This window comes from Lipotes vexillifer, unplaced genomic scaffold (genome assembly GCF_000442215.2).
Source record: "Lipotes vexillifer unplaced genomic scaffold, Lipotes_vexillifer_v1.1 scaffold970, whole genome shotgun sequence".
Lineage (NCBI taxonomy): Eukaryota > Metazoa > Chordata > Mammalia > Artiodactyla > Lipotidae > Lipotes > Lipotes vexillifer.
Window position 1 is genome coordinate 1,449,509 of NW_006783115.1, and position 16,099 is coordinate 1,465,607.

Consider the following 16,099-nt stretch of genomic DNA (forward strand, 5'->3'; position numbering starts at 1 on the left):
AAGAGCGGACAGCCCTAGGGACAGGGCTGGCCCAGGCCTTCTAAAAAATTGGTTTTTCATAAAATTAAAAAGTATATCCAGGGGACTCCCCTGGTGGTCCAGTGGTTAAGACTTCGCCTTCCAATGCATGGGGTGCAGGTTAGATCCCTGGTCGGGGAGCTAAGATCCCACATGCCTCTCGGCCAAAAAACTAAAACATGAAACAGAAGGAATGTTGTAACAAGTTCAATGAAGACTTTAAAAATGGTCCACATCCAAAAAAAAAGAAGGAAAGAAATCTAAAAAAACAAAGTATATCCAAAATTAGATTAAGAACAGAACCCACCTCTGGGAGCTGTTGTGAGGTTTGCATCAGTTCACGGTAATAACGTTTGTAAAGTACACACAACAAGCGCTCAGAGAGCGCCTGCCAATGTTTTCTTAAATACACGTAGGAACAAATTTCCGAGCAGTAAGAGAAGTGTGTCTTTCTTGGCCCTCCTCCCATCGGCCCTGGTCCTTTTCCCTAAAGGGAACTGCCCTTGATGGTGTTATTCCTGACACAGAACGATGTGTACACGTGTGTCTTTCGGTTCTGATTCACACAAAATGGCGCTGAACTGCCGCGGCTCGCTCTCCCCCGTGCTGACCCCACAGGTCCGCGGAGCAGGTGGCAGCCGTCTGCTTAGTGATGTAGGACAGAATCTGCAGCCATCTTTCTGCTCCTTGTTTGTTTTTTTCCCCCGTGTATGTATCTTGGAGCCTTTTCCATATCAGCAGGTCTAGATCGACCCCTTCTTCGTGGTAACCAATAGCCAGGGCGACCACGATTTATTTGGCTGGTGTTGTATTGACGGGCAGTGGGGTGTCAGCCCACCTTTCACTGTCACAGAGGGTGCCGTGGGGACTTGGTCTTAGCACCATGGGCAGGAGCCCCATTTATCATCTCGTGTGTGTGCAGAGACTGGCACTGCCAGTGACTTGGCAGGTGGGAGGCTCCTGGGCCAGATGTTATCAGGGTGACTCACTTGGCCCTTTTCCCAGTGCCTGGAGTGCAGGTCGGCCCAGAACTGGTCTTACCAAGAAGGCTGGTTAGAGGAGGCAGGACCAAGAAACGGCAGGAGGTGTCTGCTGGTGGCCGTACCCGTTGGGAAGTGGTGGGAGGTGGCTGTGCCGGGTGGAGCGAGCCCTGCCTCTGTACCCACCCTCTTCCTTTCCCACCCTCGTCTGACCTGTCCTCCCTGGGGGGCGTGGGGGGCGGCCCTGGTGAGCCTGCACCCCCTTCCGTCCCACCATCGAGCCAGTGAAGGGGACGCTGGAGTCCAGGGCGACCAGCCTCGAGCTGGAGGCAAACAATCCAGAATGTTCTCCCCATTCTCATGATTCTACCTAAATGGCCCCAGCCTTCTGTGTTGCAGGGTGGGGGAAAGATGGAGAGTCTCCAGGCAGAAGCCCCTCACTGCACCCTGTGCTCTGTCCCCAGGAGCCTGATCAGGTGTACGAGGGCATCACTTTCGATGACTTCCTGAAGGTGGGTACCTGGGGGTGGGGGTGGGCACGAGGGCTGTGCTGGGGGCTTGAGGGGGCCCCTGCTGGTCAGGAGATGGGCGTCTCTATGGAAAGGGGTCAAGCCTGGGTGTGGCCTTTAAAATAGTTTAAACTGATTTTACTTATTTGTATTGGAAGGGTGATGATAGGTACACACGGTCAGAACAACTAAGCAAGTGCAAAAGGGCCTGTGAGGAAAACTCCATATTTCTCCCCCCGTGAGTCCCTGGTCCCCCTCCTCAGAAGCACCCTGTTGACAGTTGGAGCCAGGGTTCTGGAATGTTCTGTGCCTGTACAAGACCTGCCCTTCACAGAAGCACACACTGGTGCTGACCGCGTGTGCTTCTGCCCTGGGCCTCGCAGCCCATGCTGCTTGTCTAGCTTCCCACCTTCCACCCCTGTTAGTGGACATTCAGGCCTCCCCCAGCCTTCACTGCTACGAACCTGCTCACAGGCTGGGAACTGGGGCCCCTCGCTGCTCTGACAGGCAGATCCCCGTGGCAAGGAGTCGAGCCCCCTGTGCTTTGGCCCTGAGCATCCCAACAGCGGTGTCCCCGAGCCCCTTCCAGGAGGCGAGGAAGATGGGAAATCGGGGGGACGATACCCAGGGTGGCCCCCTGGCCGGCCGCCAACTCTCTGGGCGGCCCCGAGGGGAACGGGCCTGTCCCTGGGTTGGGACCGGGGACTCTGGTGAGCTGAGGGGCAGCTCGGCCGGGCGCTCCCCCAAAGTCTGCGCCGCCAACCTGGCCAGTCATGGCAAGAGGAAGGGAGCGGGCAGCACAGACCTGGGCCTGAGGGAGAGACCTGAAGGGCCTACTGGGCCGGAGGAGGACAGGCGCCCCCCCACCCCCGCCGCCCCCAGGGCTGGGCAGGGCAGGCAGACTGGGAGAGGCTGAGTTGGCGTTGGTGCCACAGGTCACCTTGGCTTGTTCTGAGGTCTGCGCTCCAGAAAAGTGATAACACCCAAGCAAGAACCAGAATAAGGAGTTAGAAGATCAGGGAGGCCAGGGAAGGTTAGGGAGGAGGGATGGCTGCTTTAAGCCAGAAGATAGGATGAAATCCAATTTTGGCCTCAGAAACCAAGCTTCCTCCCCAGAAGGCCGCCCCCGCCACTGCCCCACCTCTAGTGTTCCCAAGGCCGTTGCCTCTGCACCGTGGGAGTTTTTCCTGACCAGCCGGCCCATCCCATTCTCTGAGCCCCACCACTAGCCTCTTGCCACCTGGCATCACCCGGCCTTTGGCAGAAACCACCCACCCTGGCATCCAGGTATCTTATCCTGGGAACATCTTGTTCACCTAACAAGGAAAGCATCTGGCGGACCGTAGGCATGTGACAGTGGCAGGAAATGTGCTGAGGCCTCCCTGCCACTTGGGTGCCCACAGGGCTCTGCTTTCCCCAGCCTCAAGGCTGTCCCTGGAGATGTTGAGGGTGACAGCTTGAGAGTTTGAAGTTCTTACATAAGCAGGGAGACAGTGACAAGTCACTGCACACCACGCCCCTCCGTTCCTGTTTGCATCCTGCCCGCCATCTCTCCATCTGTGGTCCTCCTGGGCCCCGAGTGGCCAAGGAGCTGGCGGGCGCACAGTGCTGCCTGTGCTGGGGCTTCCTAGTGTGGCAGATACAGGGTCTGGTGGCCTGAGTGTCCGCTAGGGCCCTAGCCAGGATGGACCATGACGGCAGTGCCAGTAGCAGGTATGTGGTGATGGATGTGGTCTTTGGCAGAGATTACCTTTCCTGGGCATGAGCCTTGTCTGTCTGGAACATGGTGACCTCCTATCCCTGGGAGATTGTGAAGACCTAACTGTTGTGACCTTTTAATTTATGATGGTGGCTTAATGAAGCCTTATAATTGCACAGCCCTTAACAGTTTATAAACCGCTTCCGTGCATGATTCCCCTGGAGCCCCCAAAACATTCTGTGAACGGGCAGCGCAGGTGGTGGTCTCGACATTTTTCTGGTGGAAAGGAGGTTTAGTGGGCTTAAGGAATTTGCATGAAAATCATAGAGCCTGAAGTGGTGGGTGGGATTCAAGTGACTTCAGCTAAGAGCTTGGATTCAGTACTTAATAATAACTTGCTGTGACAATCCAGAAAGAATCCAAATGTCAGAGCCCAATTAACCAACAAAAAGGCAGATGGAAGTTTCTCTTCCACGCTTCGCACTGGATTCCACCTGCAGGAGCTTCTTAGTGGGTGGCGGAGGAGGGCGGGTGGGAAGGTGGCCGAGGACTCGGGTGGGGATGCCCGCTCACACTGCTCCGTCTGTTCCAGATCTGGCAGGGGATAGACATCGAGACAAAGATGCACGTCCGCTTCCTTAACATGGAAACCATCGCCCTGTGCCACTGACTGCCCCTCCCCCACGGAGAACCCGCACTTGGACCCGGGCAGCGAGGCCCACGGGGGCCCTTTTGCTACAGCTCTTGTAAATAGTCAACATCCCTCGCTCATCTCTTTTTCCCGCAGGGTATATGGTACATGGGGCTCTGCTGTTTTTATCTCCAATAAAATAGAAAAAGGGTTTGTTAATGAACCTGGCTCCTGTCTGTTCCCCACGTCCATGCACGTGGCCTGGCCATTTGGCGGCCCGAGGCTGGCTGACTATATGAGGAGCAAGGGGCAAGCAGCAGTAGCAAGTCTTCAGAGGCTGCTTTGCAAGCGGATTGATTTTTCCCTTCCTTTCTGGTTTATTGGGGGTTAAATGTTTGCTGTTTTCCCCGCATGAGTGCTGGGAATTCAACTGCCTTCACAAGCCTAGGCAGGAAAGTAAGGAGAAGCATCTCCTCATTCCATGGGGGCCGGGACTTGGGCGGGGCCGGGGCGGGGGGGGCTTCCTTGGTGCCACGACTGGATATTCAGACCCAAGGAGGAGACAAGAGGAGCTGAGCCTGGGCCAGCTGCAGTGAGCGCCCGAGCTCGCCCCACAGTGCTGGGGCCGCCGGCGGTCCAGGCCTGGCGGGAACAGGCTGGGTGTGCCCTGCGGCCCTTCCTCAGGATGGGGGCCGGCTGCATGGTCTGCACTCCACTGTCCCCAGCGCAGCAGCAGCAGGGGAGGTGACTGCCCCAGGTAGCATCTCCCACAACTCCGGTTGTCACCTTCCAGCAGTGGGGTTTGAGGGGAGGAAGAAAGAAAGGTCATTCATCTCGGTTGGTGGCAGTAGCCCATGAGTCAGCAGAGGGCTGGCAGTCGGTGGTGCCCTGGTGACCTGCTGACTCGCCCGTGGTCACTGGTCACTGTTTACGTTCCAGGCTCGTTGCTTTCATCAACACTCGCTGGGAGGCACCTTCCTAGCCTTCCAGAAAAGCTCCCCTGATAATCGTTCCCCTGATAATTAGCTATTGCTATTATCTGCATTCTTGAATTTGTAATTCAGTTTTGATATTAAGTGTGCTTTATCTATCTTATACTCACATGGTGGGGTTCAGAATGTAACAGGCGCCCCCTGGAGTCTTCATCCGATGCCCAGAGCCTGGTCTTCCCTTCCCCGAGGCAGTCATGATGGTCCTTCCTCTGACATCCGCCCCCACCCCCAAGCTGTGTTGTGCACACGTTGCTTAGGACGGGATTAACGTCGGTTTTTAAAAGCCAGCAGGCGTCCCGAGGGCGGCAGTGGAGCTGGGAAACCCTCATCATTTAGACAGAGCTGGCGCGGGCATCCCGCCCTAGTGAGCCTGCGGTGGACCGGGCTGGGCCTCCGACCCCAGCCATGCCTGAGGAACGCCGGTCTCCACGATGCGCCTGCCAGGCAGGCGGCCAGGGGCAGCGCAGCCCCATCTCTGGTAAGTAGAGAGCGGTCTGAAGTCACTTCTAGAGCTCTGCTTCTTTTTTTAACTTTTTAAAAAATTTTATTTTTTAAATCGAAGTATAGCTGATTTACAATGTTGTGCTAATTTCTGCTGTGCAGCAAAGTGGCTCAGTTATACGTATATATATATATATATATATATTCCTTTTTTAATATTTTCCATTATGGTTTATCCCAGGAGATTGGATGTAGTTCCCTGTGCTACACAGTAGAATCTGCTTCTTATTTAGACTTGTGCTTAATTCCACAAATATTTTGACATTTTCAAAGCAGTAGGTCAGGGCCAAGGCTGTGCTTCTTACCCTCCAGGTGCCGGCAATGGGGTGGGAAAGTGGGATGTGATCTCCCTCCCCACTCCCCGCCTTCTCCTGCTGCGGGGATCAGTTGCTCACACCCCTGGGTGCCTGGCTGCCCACAGAAGAAATCTAGAAAGGACTGGTGTGGGGAGATCTGGTCCTGTTTAGGTGCCAGTTAGCTATCGTCCAGGACAGGTCTCCAGTGAGACCCCTGCAGCCTGGCAGAAGCGTGCGTCCCCGTGCCCTCCCCTGCCCCGCACTACTGCCAGGGACCTGTGGAGTTACAGAGCAGCAGGGACTGCTGGTGTGGCCACCGTAGGCTGGATTTTCTGGGATTCTCCCAATTTGCTTGCATTTTCTTCTCAACGAAGGCAGTTCATTCATGTAAAGTGTTTTTATAAATAACAGATCTTCCGTCAGCCCCCGCTGCAGAGCCTGCGTTTGGGAGATATGGCCACTGTGGGCACAGGCAAGCGTTTGCCCTTGTTCAGACCACCGAGGGCCAGCTTCGTGTCTTTGAAGCTTTGAGCCTCAGCTTACCTAAACTGCTAATTAACATGAGATTTATTCAGCCTGAGCCCAGTCCATACTGCTCAAAACCAAGCTGTTTGTTCACCGTCACTGAGGATGTCATCTGATCGGCAGGGTTGGGGCTCATTTCCACCAGAGGGCGGGCCAGAGTCCGCCTGGGGCTCCCCGCTGGCTCCCAGGGCACTGTGTGCATGACGTGTTTTCACTCATTTGGTGGTTCCGGGAGTGATGGGGTCAGCTATTAGTTGGTGCGGACCTGCTCCTAGGAAGGGTGGTTATTCCCCACAGTCTGCTGGCCTTTGATTAGAAAGAACGAGGGTCACTGCTCTGGGTACGCATCTCAGGACGGCTGTCTGGCCAGTGCGGTCTGCAGAGGCTGGAGGCTGGAAGCTCCGAAACGGCCCCTTACCGGCAGGACTGGTGGGCGTGCCCAGGAGGGGCTTTCTGGCTGCAGAGACCCTGAGGGAGTGTAGCACCCTCCCCGCATCTGAAGCAGCCTGAAGCAGGGGATGTTTGTTCTAAAATAGGCAAGTGGAGAAATTAACAAATGCACTTGTTTTACAGTTCTCCTTTTTTTTTTTTCTTTTTCTTTTTTGCGGTACGCGGGCCTCTCACTGTTGGCGGCCTCTCCCGTTGCGGAGCACAGGCTCCGGACGTACGGGCCCAGCTGCTCCGTGGCATGTGGGATCCTCCCAGACCGGGGCACGAACCCGCGTCCCCTGCATCGGCAGGCAGACTCTCAACCACTGTGCCAGCAGGGAAGCCCCAGCTTTCCTTTTATTAGGAATTACACCCCTGTGACTAATCAGTGCTAAGTCAAACATTTGAAGTCAGTGCTTCGAGGGCCTCAGGCTGTGTGTGTGAGTGGAGGACACAGGGAGCAGGGACAGTGTCTGCAGCCTGCAGGATGAGGGTGAGGTCACCTCTCTCCATGTTCTCCACCCATTTCCCAGGAATTGGGTTGAAAGCATATTACCAAGGGGAAAAGTTACCAGAACTGGGCTTTTGGCCGTTAAAAGAATATGGCAGTTTGACACAAACACGCCAATTTGGTAGGTTTACAGAAGGGCTGTGTAATGCAAATCTACTATGAGAAGCTCAGTGGAAAGCTTCTGCAGCCACGTTAAACATGAATTATGGATAAGGGGATGCAGTAAGATGACAACAGCTTCCAATTTTGGCCAAGCATCCTCTGAGGGAACGAATTACTGCTAGACCTTAACAAAACCATTCCATTTATTTCTGATCCCAGGCACTGGCAAGTTCTCTATGTGCATCATGTATGGATCGGATCCTTGTCCCTGAGCAGTTGAACCTGTCTCCACTGCCTGTGGTTCACCAGGCCGGAGCTGAACTGCAGGTGGCACAGTGACTTACGCAGGCTGATGGAGAGTTAAAGATACAAGTTGCCTTGGCAAGTGTTCTGCAAACACCTGCTTTGCAAGCTGTCCTCCCACACAGTGACCTTGGGAAGGCCTTGGAGAGTTGCATGGGAGGGGCCGGGGTTTTCACCATGACTTCCCAGGGCGTCAGTGTTGCCTTTGTCTCCAGGCTCTTCTGGAATCAGTGAACAAGTGCCAGCAGGGATTCGGTAGTGGATGAACTTGGCCCCAGCAGGACTGAGGACTCTGACGGGCACACGGTGGCTGCTCTTCCTTCTAATCTTGGTCTAATCTTGTTGACCAAGTCAGCAAGGGGCTAGGTTTCTGGCCTTTACCCCAGGAGTGGTCCAAGGGGCAGCAGTAAGGCTGGAGGATGTGCCGAGCAGTTTATGGCCGCCTCCATCTTAGAGAAACGAGGCGGCTGCGTTAGTGCTAGCACCGGGCGAGGGGACAGGAGATACAGTGGTGGGGAGGCGGGGAGCCTGCCCTCCCTTCCTAGGGGATGGAAAGGTCCCCGGCACTCCTTTTATTAGGAATTACACCCCTGTGACTAATCAGTGCTAAGTCAAACATTTGAAGTCAGTGCTTCGAGGGCCTCAGGCTGTGTGTGTGAGTGGAGGACACAGGGAGCAGGGACAGTGTCTGCAGCCTGCAGGATGAGGGTGAGGTCACCTCTCTCCATGTTCTCCACCCATTTCCCAGGAATTGGGTTGAAAGCATATTACCAAGGGGAAAAGTTACCAGAACTGGGCTTTTGGCCGTTAAAAGAATATGGCAGTTTGACACAAACACGCCAATTTGGTAGGTTTACAGAAGGGCTGTGTAATGCAAATCTACTATGAGAAGCTCAGTGGAAAGCTTCTGCAGCCACGTTAAACATGAATTATGGATAAGGGGATGCAGTAAGATGACAACAGCTTCCAATTTTGGCCAAGCATCCTCTGAGGGAACGAATTACTGCTAGACCTTAACAAAACCATTCCATTTATTTCTGATCCCAGGCACTGGCAAGTTCTCTATGTGCATCATGTATGGATCGGATCCTTGTCCCTGAGCAGTTGAACCTGTCTCCACTGCCTGTGGTTCACCAGGCCGGAGCTGAACTGCAGGTGGCACAGTGACTTACGCAGGCTGATGGAGAGTTAAAGATACAAGTTGCCTTGGCAAGTGTTCTGCAAACACCTGCTTTGCAAGCTGTCCTCCCACACAGTGACCTTGGGAAGGCCTTGGAGAGTTGCATGGGAGGGGCCGGGGTTTTCACCATGACTTCCCAGGGCGTCAGTGTTGCCTTTGTCTCCAGGCTCTTCTGGAATCAGTGAACAAGTGCCAGCAGGGATTCGGTAGTGGATGAACTTGGCCCCAGCAGGACTGAGGACTCTGACGGGCACACGGTGGCTGCTCTTCCTTCTAATCTTGGTCTAATCTTGTTGACCAAGTCAGCAAGGGGCTAGGTTTCTGGCCTTTACCCCAGGAGTGGTCCAAGGGGCAGCAGTAAGGCTGGAGGATGTGCCGAGCAGTTTATGGCCGCCTCCATCTTAGAGAAACGAGGCGGCTGCGTTAGTGCTAGCACCGGGCGAGGGGACAGGAGATACAGTGGTGGGGAGGCGGGGAGCCTGCCCTCCCTTCCTAGGGGATGGAAAGGTCCCCGGCACAGAGCTTCTGCCTGGAAGCCCTTGCCCACCATCAGAGGCAGAGAGCAGGCTGGCACCCGCCGGAGCCCAGCGAGAGGGGCTGTGCCGTTGCCCATCCCAGGCAGCCTCCGTCCAAATCGCTGCATTGCCCACTGCAGCAGCCAGGGAGCCATCTGGCCTGGCCGCTGGTGAGGTGGGCAGGTCTGCGAGGCTCAGGGCGCTGCAGACGGGCGGCCAGCACCACACGCTCCCGGCTGCCACAGCTGCTGCCCAGAGCAAAGGTCCGAGTCGGGAGAGCCAGACGGCCCCCGCCTCAGCCATTGTCGTAGACTTGCCCGTCCTGACAGGCTGTGGACGGCCTTAAGGAGAAGGTTGTGCCCCTACCAGGAAGACGTTTCTCTCTGAGCATGAGCAAAGTTGGTTTGCAGTGACCGGTGCTTGTCATTTGAATGCAGAGTGGGACGCGCTATCCCCTCAAATGTGGGGCCTCTGGTTCCAAGGAGGGGTACGGAGGACTTCATCCTGGTGTGGTCAGCTCTCCTGCACAGAAAGGACCAAAACTGCACTGTTGGGGACATTCAGTTTTTCCTCGAATCAGCTGAATCTGGGCAGCCTTGGTAAGGGGGGTGTTGCTGGCCCTAGGGTGTCTCTGCAAATGGATTATTGCCTGGGCAGCGGCAGTGGCAGCACCAAGGCAGCACAGGGCTGAGACTGCAGAGCACAGCCTAGGGGCCGCAGATGAAACTCTCAGGACTATGGTTCCCTTGGAGAATCTGATGACAGAGCCATACTTCCTCCCAGAAAATGCCCTTATGCACAATTTCACATATGGTTGTGTGGGTTTCTTGGATCCTGGGCTAGGAGCCCCTCTAAATAGTGGTTCTGGGAAAAACTATTCAACTTGTCAGGTGAGATTTCCAGGGTCGGGGGAAGCTGGTAAAGTGGTATGCCAGGGGACTGTCACCACGCACCTTGCCAGGGTGACAAGTAATTTCAGCAATAAATGCATTTAAAAATTTTAATACTAGAACCAACATGGACATGTTATAAAGCAGAAAACAAAGTCATACAATGTTTTAAGACAGGGCAGAGATTTCTGGTGTTTGGCCCTCTGGCTCCCTCAGCGGCATATCTGAGTCTCTTCCGTCTTTAGGGGAGACATGGGGCCCGAGTTTGAAAAGCAGAAGAGATACAGAAGAAAAGGAGACGATAAGTCAACTAAGAATTCAGAACTTGCAAAGAAGCTCCCACAAAATAGCCAACGGAGACAAAGGTAAGATGGGGGTGGACACGGGCCAAGATTTTTTTAAGCCACTGGTAAATGTTGGTTCATAAAGGAACTTTGATCCTTTCCCCATCAGGCTATTTCTTCCAGAATGTAAGGTTTACAGCAAAAAACACTGACTGAACTTGGTGTGCTTGGAGATTATTTGGGTCCAATAAACCTTCACAAAACCCAGGTGGTTTTCATGAATGGGAGATGTTATCAACAGGCTGGGAGGAAAAAACCCCATGCTTGCAACATTTACACTGGACCAGCAGTTGGCAGTGAATGAAAGTAGTTTAAAACTGTTTTTACTTTCAGTAAAATTTTCTGGGTCTAATTTCTTTTGAACTCTTCCATTACCCTTAATTCCTGCAAAGCTAGGAGGGAGAATGTATCTGCAAAATGAACTGTGAAATGAGACTGGCAGGGGCTGCTTCTTAAAAGGAAAAATAAACTTTCCGCAGTGGTCCAGTTGCATTAAGACTGTGAGAGGTGAAAACCGTATAAAGCGAGGTCACTAGGGGGTCAGAGCAGCACAAGGCAGCGAGCGTGAAGAAAGTGCATGCTTCATTTGCCCACTGCACACTGGCTTCCTTTATGAAGTAACTGGGTCTTCTGAAAGGAAGCAGAAAGCCCTCCTGACACAGCTGCCTTCCAGGGAAGGCAGCCTGAAGGAAAGCAGTGCTCTCGGGACTGAGGGGATGGTTCCCAGTCGCGGCTCTCTATGTGGCTCTGTCTAGTTGGATGTGGATTTTTTTTATGACTGAGGATCTTAATTTGAAAAACCTTCCGAAACCCTCATGACTCAAAAAGTTGTAGGACTCCGCGTCGTGGTGCATTTCCCAGCCGTGCACGTCTGTGAACAACAGGAAGGCTTCACTTTGCTCTTGGATCGGTGGGAAGTGATCCCCAGGCTGAAAACACTCGGTTTGATAGTCCCTTGTGCCATTTTTTTTCCTTTATCAAGAGTTGTATATTTTGTCTTTCCAAAAACCTGCTTTCAGCTTTATGAGCTTTCAGCTTTATGATCAACTTCACTATTTGTTGGTTTTCTAGTTCATTAAACCGTATTTTTATCCTTAAACTCCTTTAAAGAAGGATTTAACTCCTTCTTTCTACTTTGTTTTTCTGTCTTATTTTCTATAAAGTCATGACGTCTCCCCGCCCATTCGGGCCTCGTCCCCTGGGTCCTGGTGTTCAGTGCTTCCACTATCACCCTGGTCTGGAGAGTTTCTATTTTCCATTTTTCTTTCCCTGTTTAAAACCAAGTTAATTCAGGAGTGCCTGGGGCTTCCAGGTGTATGTTTTTGTTTAGCTTTTTGTTGATTTCTAATCGTACCGCATTGGGACTGGGGGCACTGGACTGGACCTGTCTGGTATTGCTCTTTGTGTAATCTGAGATTTTCCTTGTGGCCTTCATACGTGGTCATTTTTTATGCATGTTTTGTGGGTATTTGAAAAGGGACAGAATCCTACCTACATCCATCGTGTCACGCTCATAAATTAAGTAAATCCTCCGCATCACCCAGCATGGGGCATGGATTTTGTTTCTCTGAGTAGTCTGTCAGTTGTCTGCTTTGCTGTTTTGAAGGTACAGTAGACGGCGGCTGCTGCTCACAACAGTCTAAAGCATGAGTAACGCAAGGCTTTGCCCTCTTAATCCTTGGAAACAGAAGCTAGTTATCACACTGAAGGGGCCTCTCGTGCTGCCCCGTATTAGCTTGGTGGTTGAACGTAATGGTCCCTCCGCGCTCTTCCCTTCTCTCTACTCCAGAACCCATCACCTTCCACCCCACGCGGAGGATGGGTGTTTACGGTACGTAGAAAGTGTCTACTTTGTATCATGCGTTGCAGACACAATAGTCAGCAAAACAGTTATTAATGAAATAGTTGTATAAATATATAATTATAACCATGTTAAAATCTACCAGGAAAAAGCGCTGCTCTCCCAGGTTGGGTGGTGGAGTCAGAGAAGACGACCCAGAGATGAATTCTTGGTCTCAGATCCAAGGCTCAGAGACTAGCATGACCAAAGGCCCCCAAAGAAGCAAGGGTTTGGAGACTGGAAAGAGGATGAGCAGGGGTGCAGAAGGGCCTTATCTCAGAGCTGGAGCAAGGGCTGTGTGTAGTGTACAGAATGATGTGGGGAGGTCCCAGCTTGGGCCCGGGTGACACTCCTGAGACCGGTGGGGTGCAGATGCAGGGCTGCGGTGGAGGAGCGTGGGGGAAGGAGGTATAAATCTGAGCCATCAGTGTGTGGTACTGAAAGCCACGAGAGAGAGAGAGTGAGAACAGAGTAAGATGAAACGAGCCTTGACACACGCAGCTGGAGAAAAATGAATTGGCAAAGGAGAAAAGCAAAGGCAGTAGAGGAAGATGTGGGGGTCACAGAAGCGCGCCCTGCAGTTGCTTTCTTCCCCCAACACTTAAAACCTAGTGAGGTGCTCCTCTGTAGTTCTAAAATACACAGAATTGGTTCTTCCCATGTTTCTCCCAGCTCCCAAATGAGACAATTCTCTAAATGTTGTCACAGGGAAAAGCAAGCGCCAGGTCATAGTTGTAACCCGGTATGGTGTCACAGGACGAACGGCAGATGGGCACAGTGCTCTGAAAGGCCAGCCGGTCCACTGCAAACTCGTAGGCCTGGATCAGCCCCCGGTGTCTAGAGAAAGCAGAGACAGCAGCAGGGTCAGTCCTGGTCCCCAGCCCCCCCAATGACTTCTGTCTTTGCAGCAGGCACATGCTGGAGACAGGAGAGCGAGTCATCGCGACACATGTCTGCTTGGGCCCCACAGTGTGTTATGGACGCTCCAGATCCCGGGACTAGAGACAAACAGGTGAGCAGACAAGTTTGATGGAGGGAACTGAGTGCTGGGAGGCATCTGGCTGAACAGGGAGGCAGGAAGGGTCAGCCTCAGGGAAGGCCTCACAAGAGGCTGCTTGGAAGCCAGGCCAACAGTAATCAGAAAGGGTCCTGGGCTTCCCTGGTGGCACAGAGGTAGAGAGTCCGCCTGCCGAGGCAGGGGACACGGGTTCGTGCCCCAGTCCGCTTTGCCTCTGTCACTGGTATTCAACACCACAGGTCCCTAAGCCTTTTGTCTTGGGCTCTTGGCACATGTGGCCACCTTCCCCCTCTGTGTCCCTCCCGCTCCCATCCCACCCCCCCTGTAGCGTCCCGCTGAAGTGCCTGAAACAGGCACTCAGCACGTGTTGTTGGCTAATACCACCCTGCCCGCATGTACATGTATGTTCCTGACTTCTGTGAAAAGAACGGCTAAGCCTGAGGGTACCATCCTGTAGGGACCAATGTGGCCTGGGATGTTCTATTAATAAAATCAAGCTAAGTGTCTCATCTGAACTCCTACAAACCCGGACCAGCCCGGCCCAAGCACTGACCTGCGGTGGGTGACGAAGTTGTCCAGGTCGGCGTTGCGCACCACCCTCTCGTAGGGCACGTGGGCCGTGATGAGGCTGTGGCAGTTGAAGGAGATGTGCCGCACGGGGTGTCTGGAACAGATGGGAGAGAACGCTCGTCAAGATTAAGTCCACTGGAACTCAGCACATCCCACCTTTGCTGCTGTGGTCTCGGAAGTTTGGAGCTGCAAGGGACTCTAGGACCACCTAAGCCAGCTTTTTCTTTTACAGAGGAGGAAACCAGGCCCCCAGAGGGGCAGTGTCTGGCCTCAGTTCCCAAAGCTAGGTGGAGAAGGCCCCACGCCAAGCCTACTCTGTAAACACGTCTCAACGTCCCTGTGCTCACTGGCTGATGCCCTAACACCTTGGTGCGTTGGGACACAGAGGACAAACAACCTGAGACAATTCGGACACATGCAGTGGAGAACAGCGCCATTTCTGCCCCCCGCCCCACCCCGGCTGGCTGGCCGCCCCCTGGGCGAGTCACTCCAGCTCTCTGAGCCAGGTTCCCCAGCGGCAGGGTGTGTTGAGTGGTGCCCTACAAAGGCCCTCCAGTCCTGAAGTCAGAGGGCTACAAATGATACGTGTACTCTGGGTTGTGAAAGCACATTCAGAACGTTGTGGAACAAAATGGCTTGAAACCTATGCAGCAAAGGCTTTTGTTCATCCTAAAGACTTTTTTCCAGCGGAGCACTGAGCCGGGAGACACAGGATAAAAAAAGATGTCTAATGCAAGCAGATGCCTCCCATCAGAGGGATTCCCAATTGTAAGAAGGTGAGATCCATTCCCACAAAAAATAACCAGTGTTTCTAGAGCACAAGAGGAGACAAAGAATTCAGCACTTGGCAGCAGGAACAGGAGACTGCAGCACGGACTGCAAAGGCAGCCAGGCCGCTGCAGAAGGGCAGAGGGTGGCACGGAGGGGCTGAGGGGGAGTCCCTTCAGGCTGAGCCACGGCTGTGCCAGAGGCAGGGACAGGCGTCTTGGCCACAGCAGAGGATTCTCTCAAGAGGGGTGCCTGAGTCCAGGGTTTGCTGCACCAACTGGAGAAAGTGTGGCTGGAGGACTTCGCTCAGGGCCCAGTGAGGCAGGAGGGACGGAAAACAAAGCCGTGAGGAGGACAGGGAAGGGAGAGCTGGCTGAGGAGGGGCGGGAGGACCTGGGGAGGGCAGTGGGGCAGGAGATGGAGCAACAGCGGGGCCAGAGCTTGAGAGGGAATCAGGCTCAGCAGCAGCAAGCACGGACGCGAGTGAGTACGAGAATCCCGGGCGGGAGCCGGACGAGGCATCAGCCTTGCTTTGGTAAACAGTGCTGTGGTGACCACCTCTGGGACAAGCCACTAAGCACTGGTGAGAACTGGATGTGCACTTACAAATGAGTTAGGAAGGCTGGGACAGGACGACAGTTCTGGGCACGACCTCACTTAGCCTGGCTTCCCCTGAATGACCCATCCGAGGGAGTGCAGCTTTTCAGGGAGAGAAAAATGAGATCTGCTGGAGTGCAGGCCTAGTGAACTAAACGGAGCTGCTAGTGGCCGTCCCTGGGGGCCTGGACTGCCGAGGAGGCTGTCCTAGAGGCCAGGTTGAGCCAGCTCTTTAAAATTAAAAGGGTGTCCTTAAAGGCAGATAGTTCTGGGCTTCCATAGTGTGAGAGCTTTAGTTGCCTTTTGGCACCACCTGGTGGCAACTCAGTGCATCACCACAGCAGGCAGGGAGGGACAGAGCCAACCAAGCAGCGTGGAGGGCACCGTAGTCTGAGAAAGATGCAGGCCGAAGCACCGGCTATCGCCACCCTCCAAAGAAGAAACCAGTTCCTCTTTTGACCTCGTACTTAAGCTAGACTTGTGAGCAGTCTTCATTTTATCCCTCTCTGCAGTTAGTGGGGACAGGTCTTGTCCCAGAGGTGCTGAGGGACAGCCGGCGGAGCTCGGTGCCCGTCTCGCACAGGCGTGGGGGCTGGATGGATGTGGGCAACAGGGGAGAGCCTCGGGTCCACTCCAGCTGACCCCTGCTCCAGGCGAGGCCGCCTCTGCTTTAAAGGTCAGACGCCAGCACGCAACGTTTAACCGGCTGGGCCACCTTAGTATCCATTCTCTGCTGCGCTTGGGAGAACAGCTCTTGAATTTTAGAGCTAAAGGTTAAAGTTACAAATTCCTCCTTCGTTGAAGCCTGAATACTTTCAGTCTGAAGCGCCCTTGTAAACAGTAAGGAAGATCAAGACTTCCTGGAGTTGGTTGGGCGGGGG

General features: G+C 53.7%; 2 protein-coding genes across 3 annotated transcripts in view; one reads left to right on the top strand and one right to left on the bottom strand.

Moving 5' to 3' along the window:
* TESC (tescalcin) overlaps nucleotides 1-3,876 on the top strand; it is a 67,471-nt gene extending 63,595 nt beyond the window's left edge. Inside the window, exons 7-8 of the mRNA XM_007455856.1 lie at nucleotides 1,463-1,510; nucleotides 3,799-3,876. Coding sequence (XP_007455918.1) covers nucleotides 1,463-1,510; nucleotides 3,799-3,876 — 126 coding nt within the window. The remainder of the gene's footprint in view (nucleotides 1-1,462; nucleotides 1,511-3,798) is intronic.
* Nucleotides 3,877-12,933: 9,057 nt separating this feature from the next.
* FBXW8 (F-box and WD repeat domain containing 8) overlaps nucleotides 12,934-16,099 on the bottom strand; it is a 111,285-nt gene continuing 108,119 nt past the window's right edge. Inside the window, exons 10-11 of one of the 2 annotated variants that reach the window (XM_007455857.1) lie at nucleotides 13,837-13,947; nucleotides 12,934-13,102 (exon numbers count right to left, since the gene is read on the bottom strand). In XM_007455857.1, coding sequence (XP_007455919.1) covers nucleotides 12,958-13,102; nucleotides 13,837-13,947 — 256 coding nt within the window. In that variant the 3' untranslated portion in view covers nucleotides 12,934-12,957. The remainder of the gene's footprint in view (nucleotides 13,103-13,836; nucleotides 13,948-16,099) is intronic. The other variant, XM_007455858.1, reaches the window with a different exon arrangement.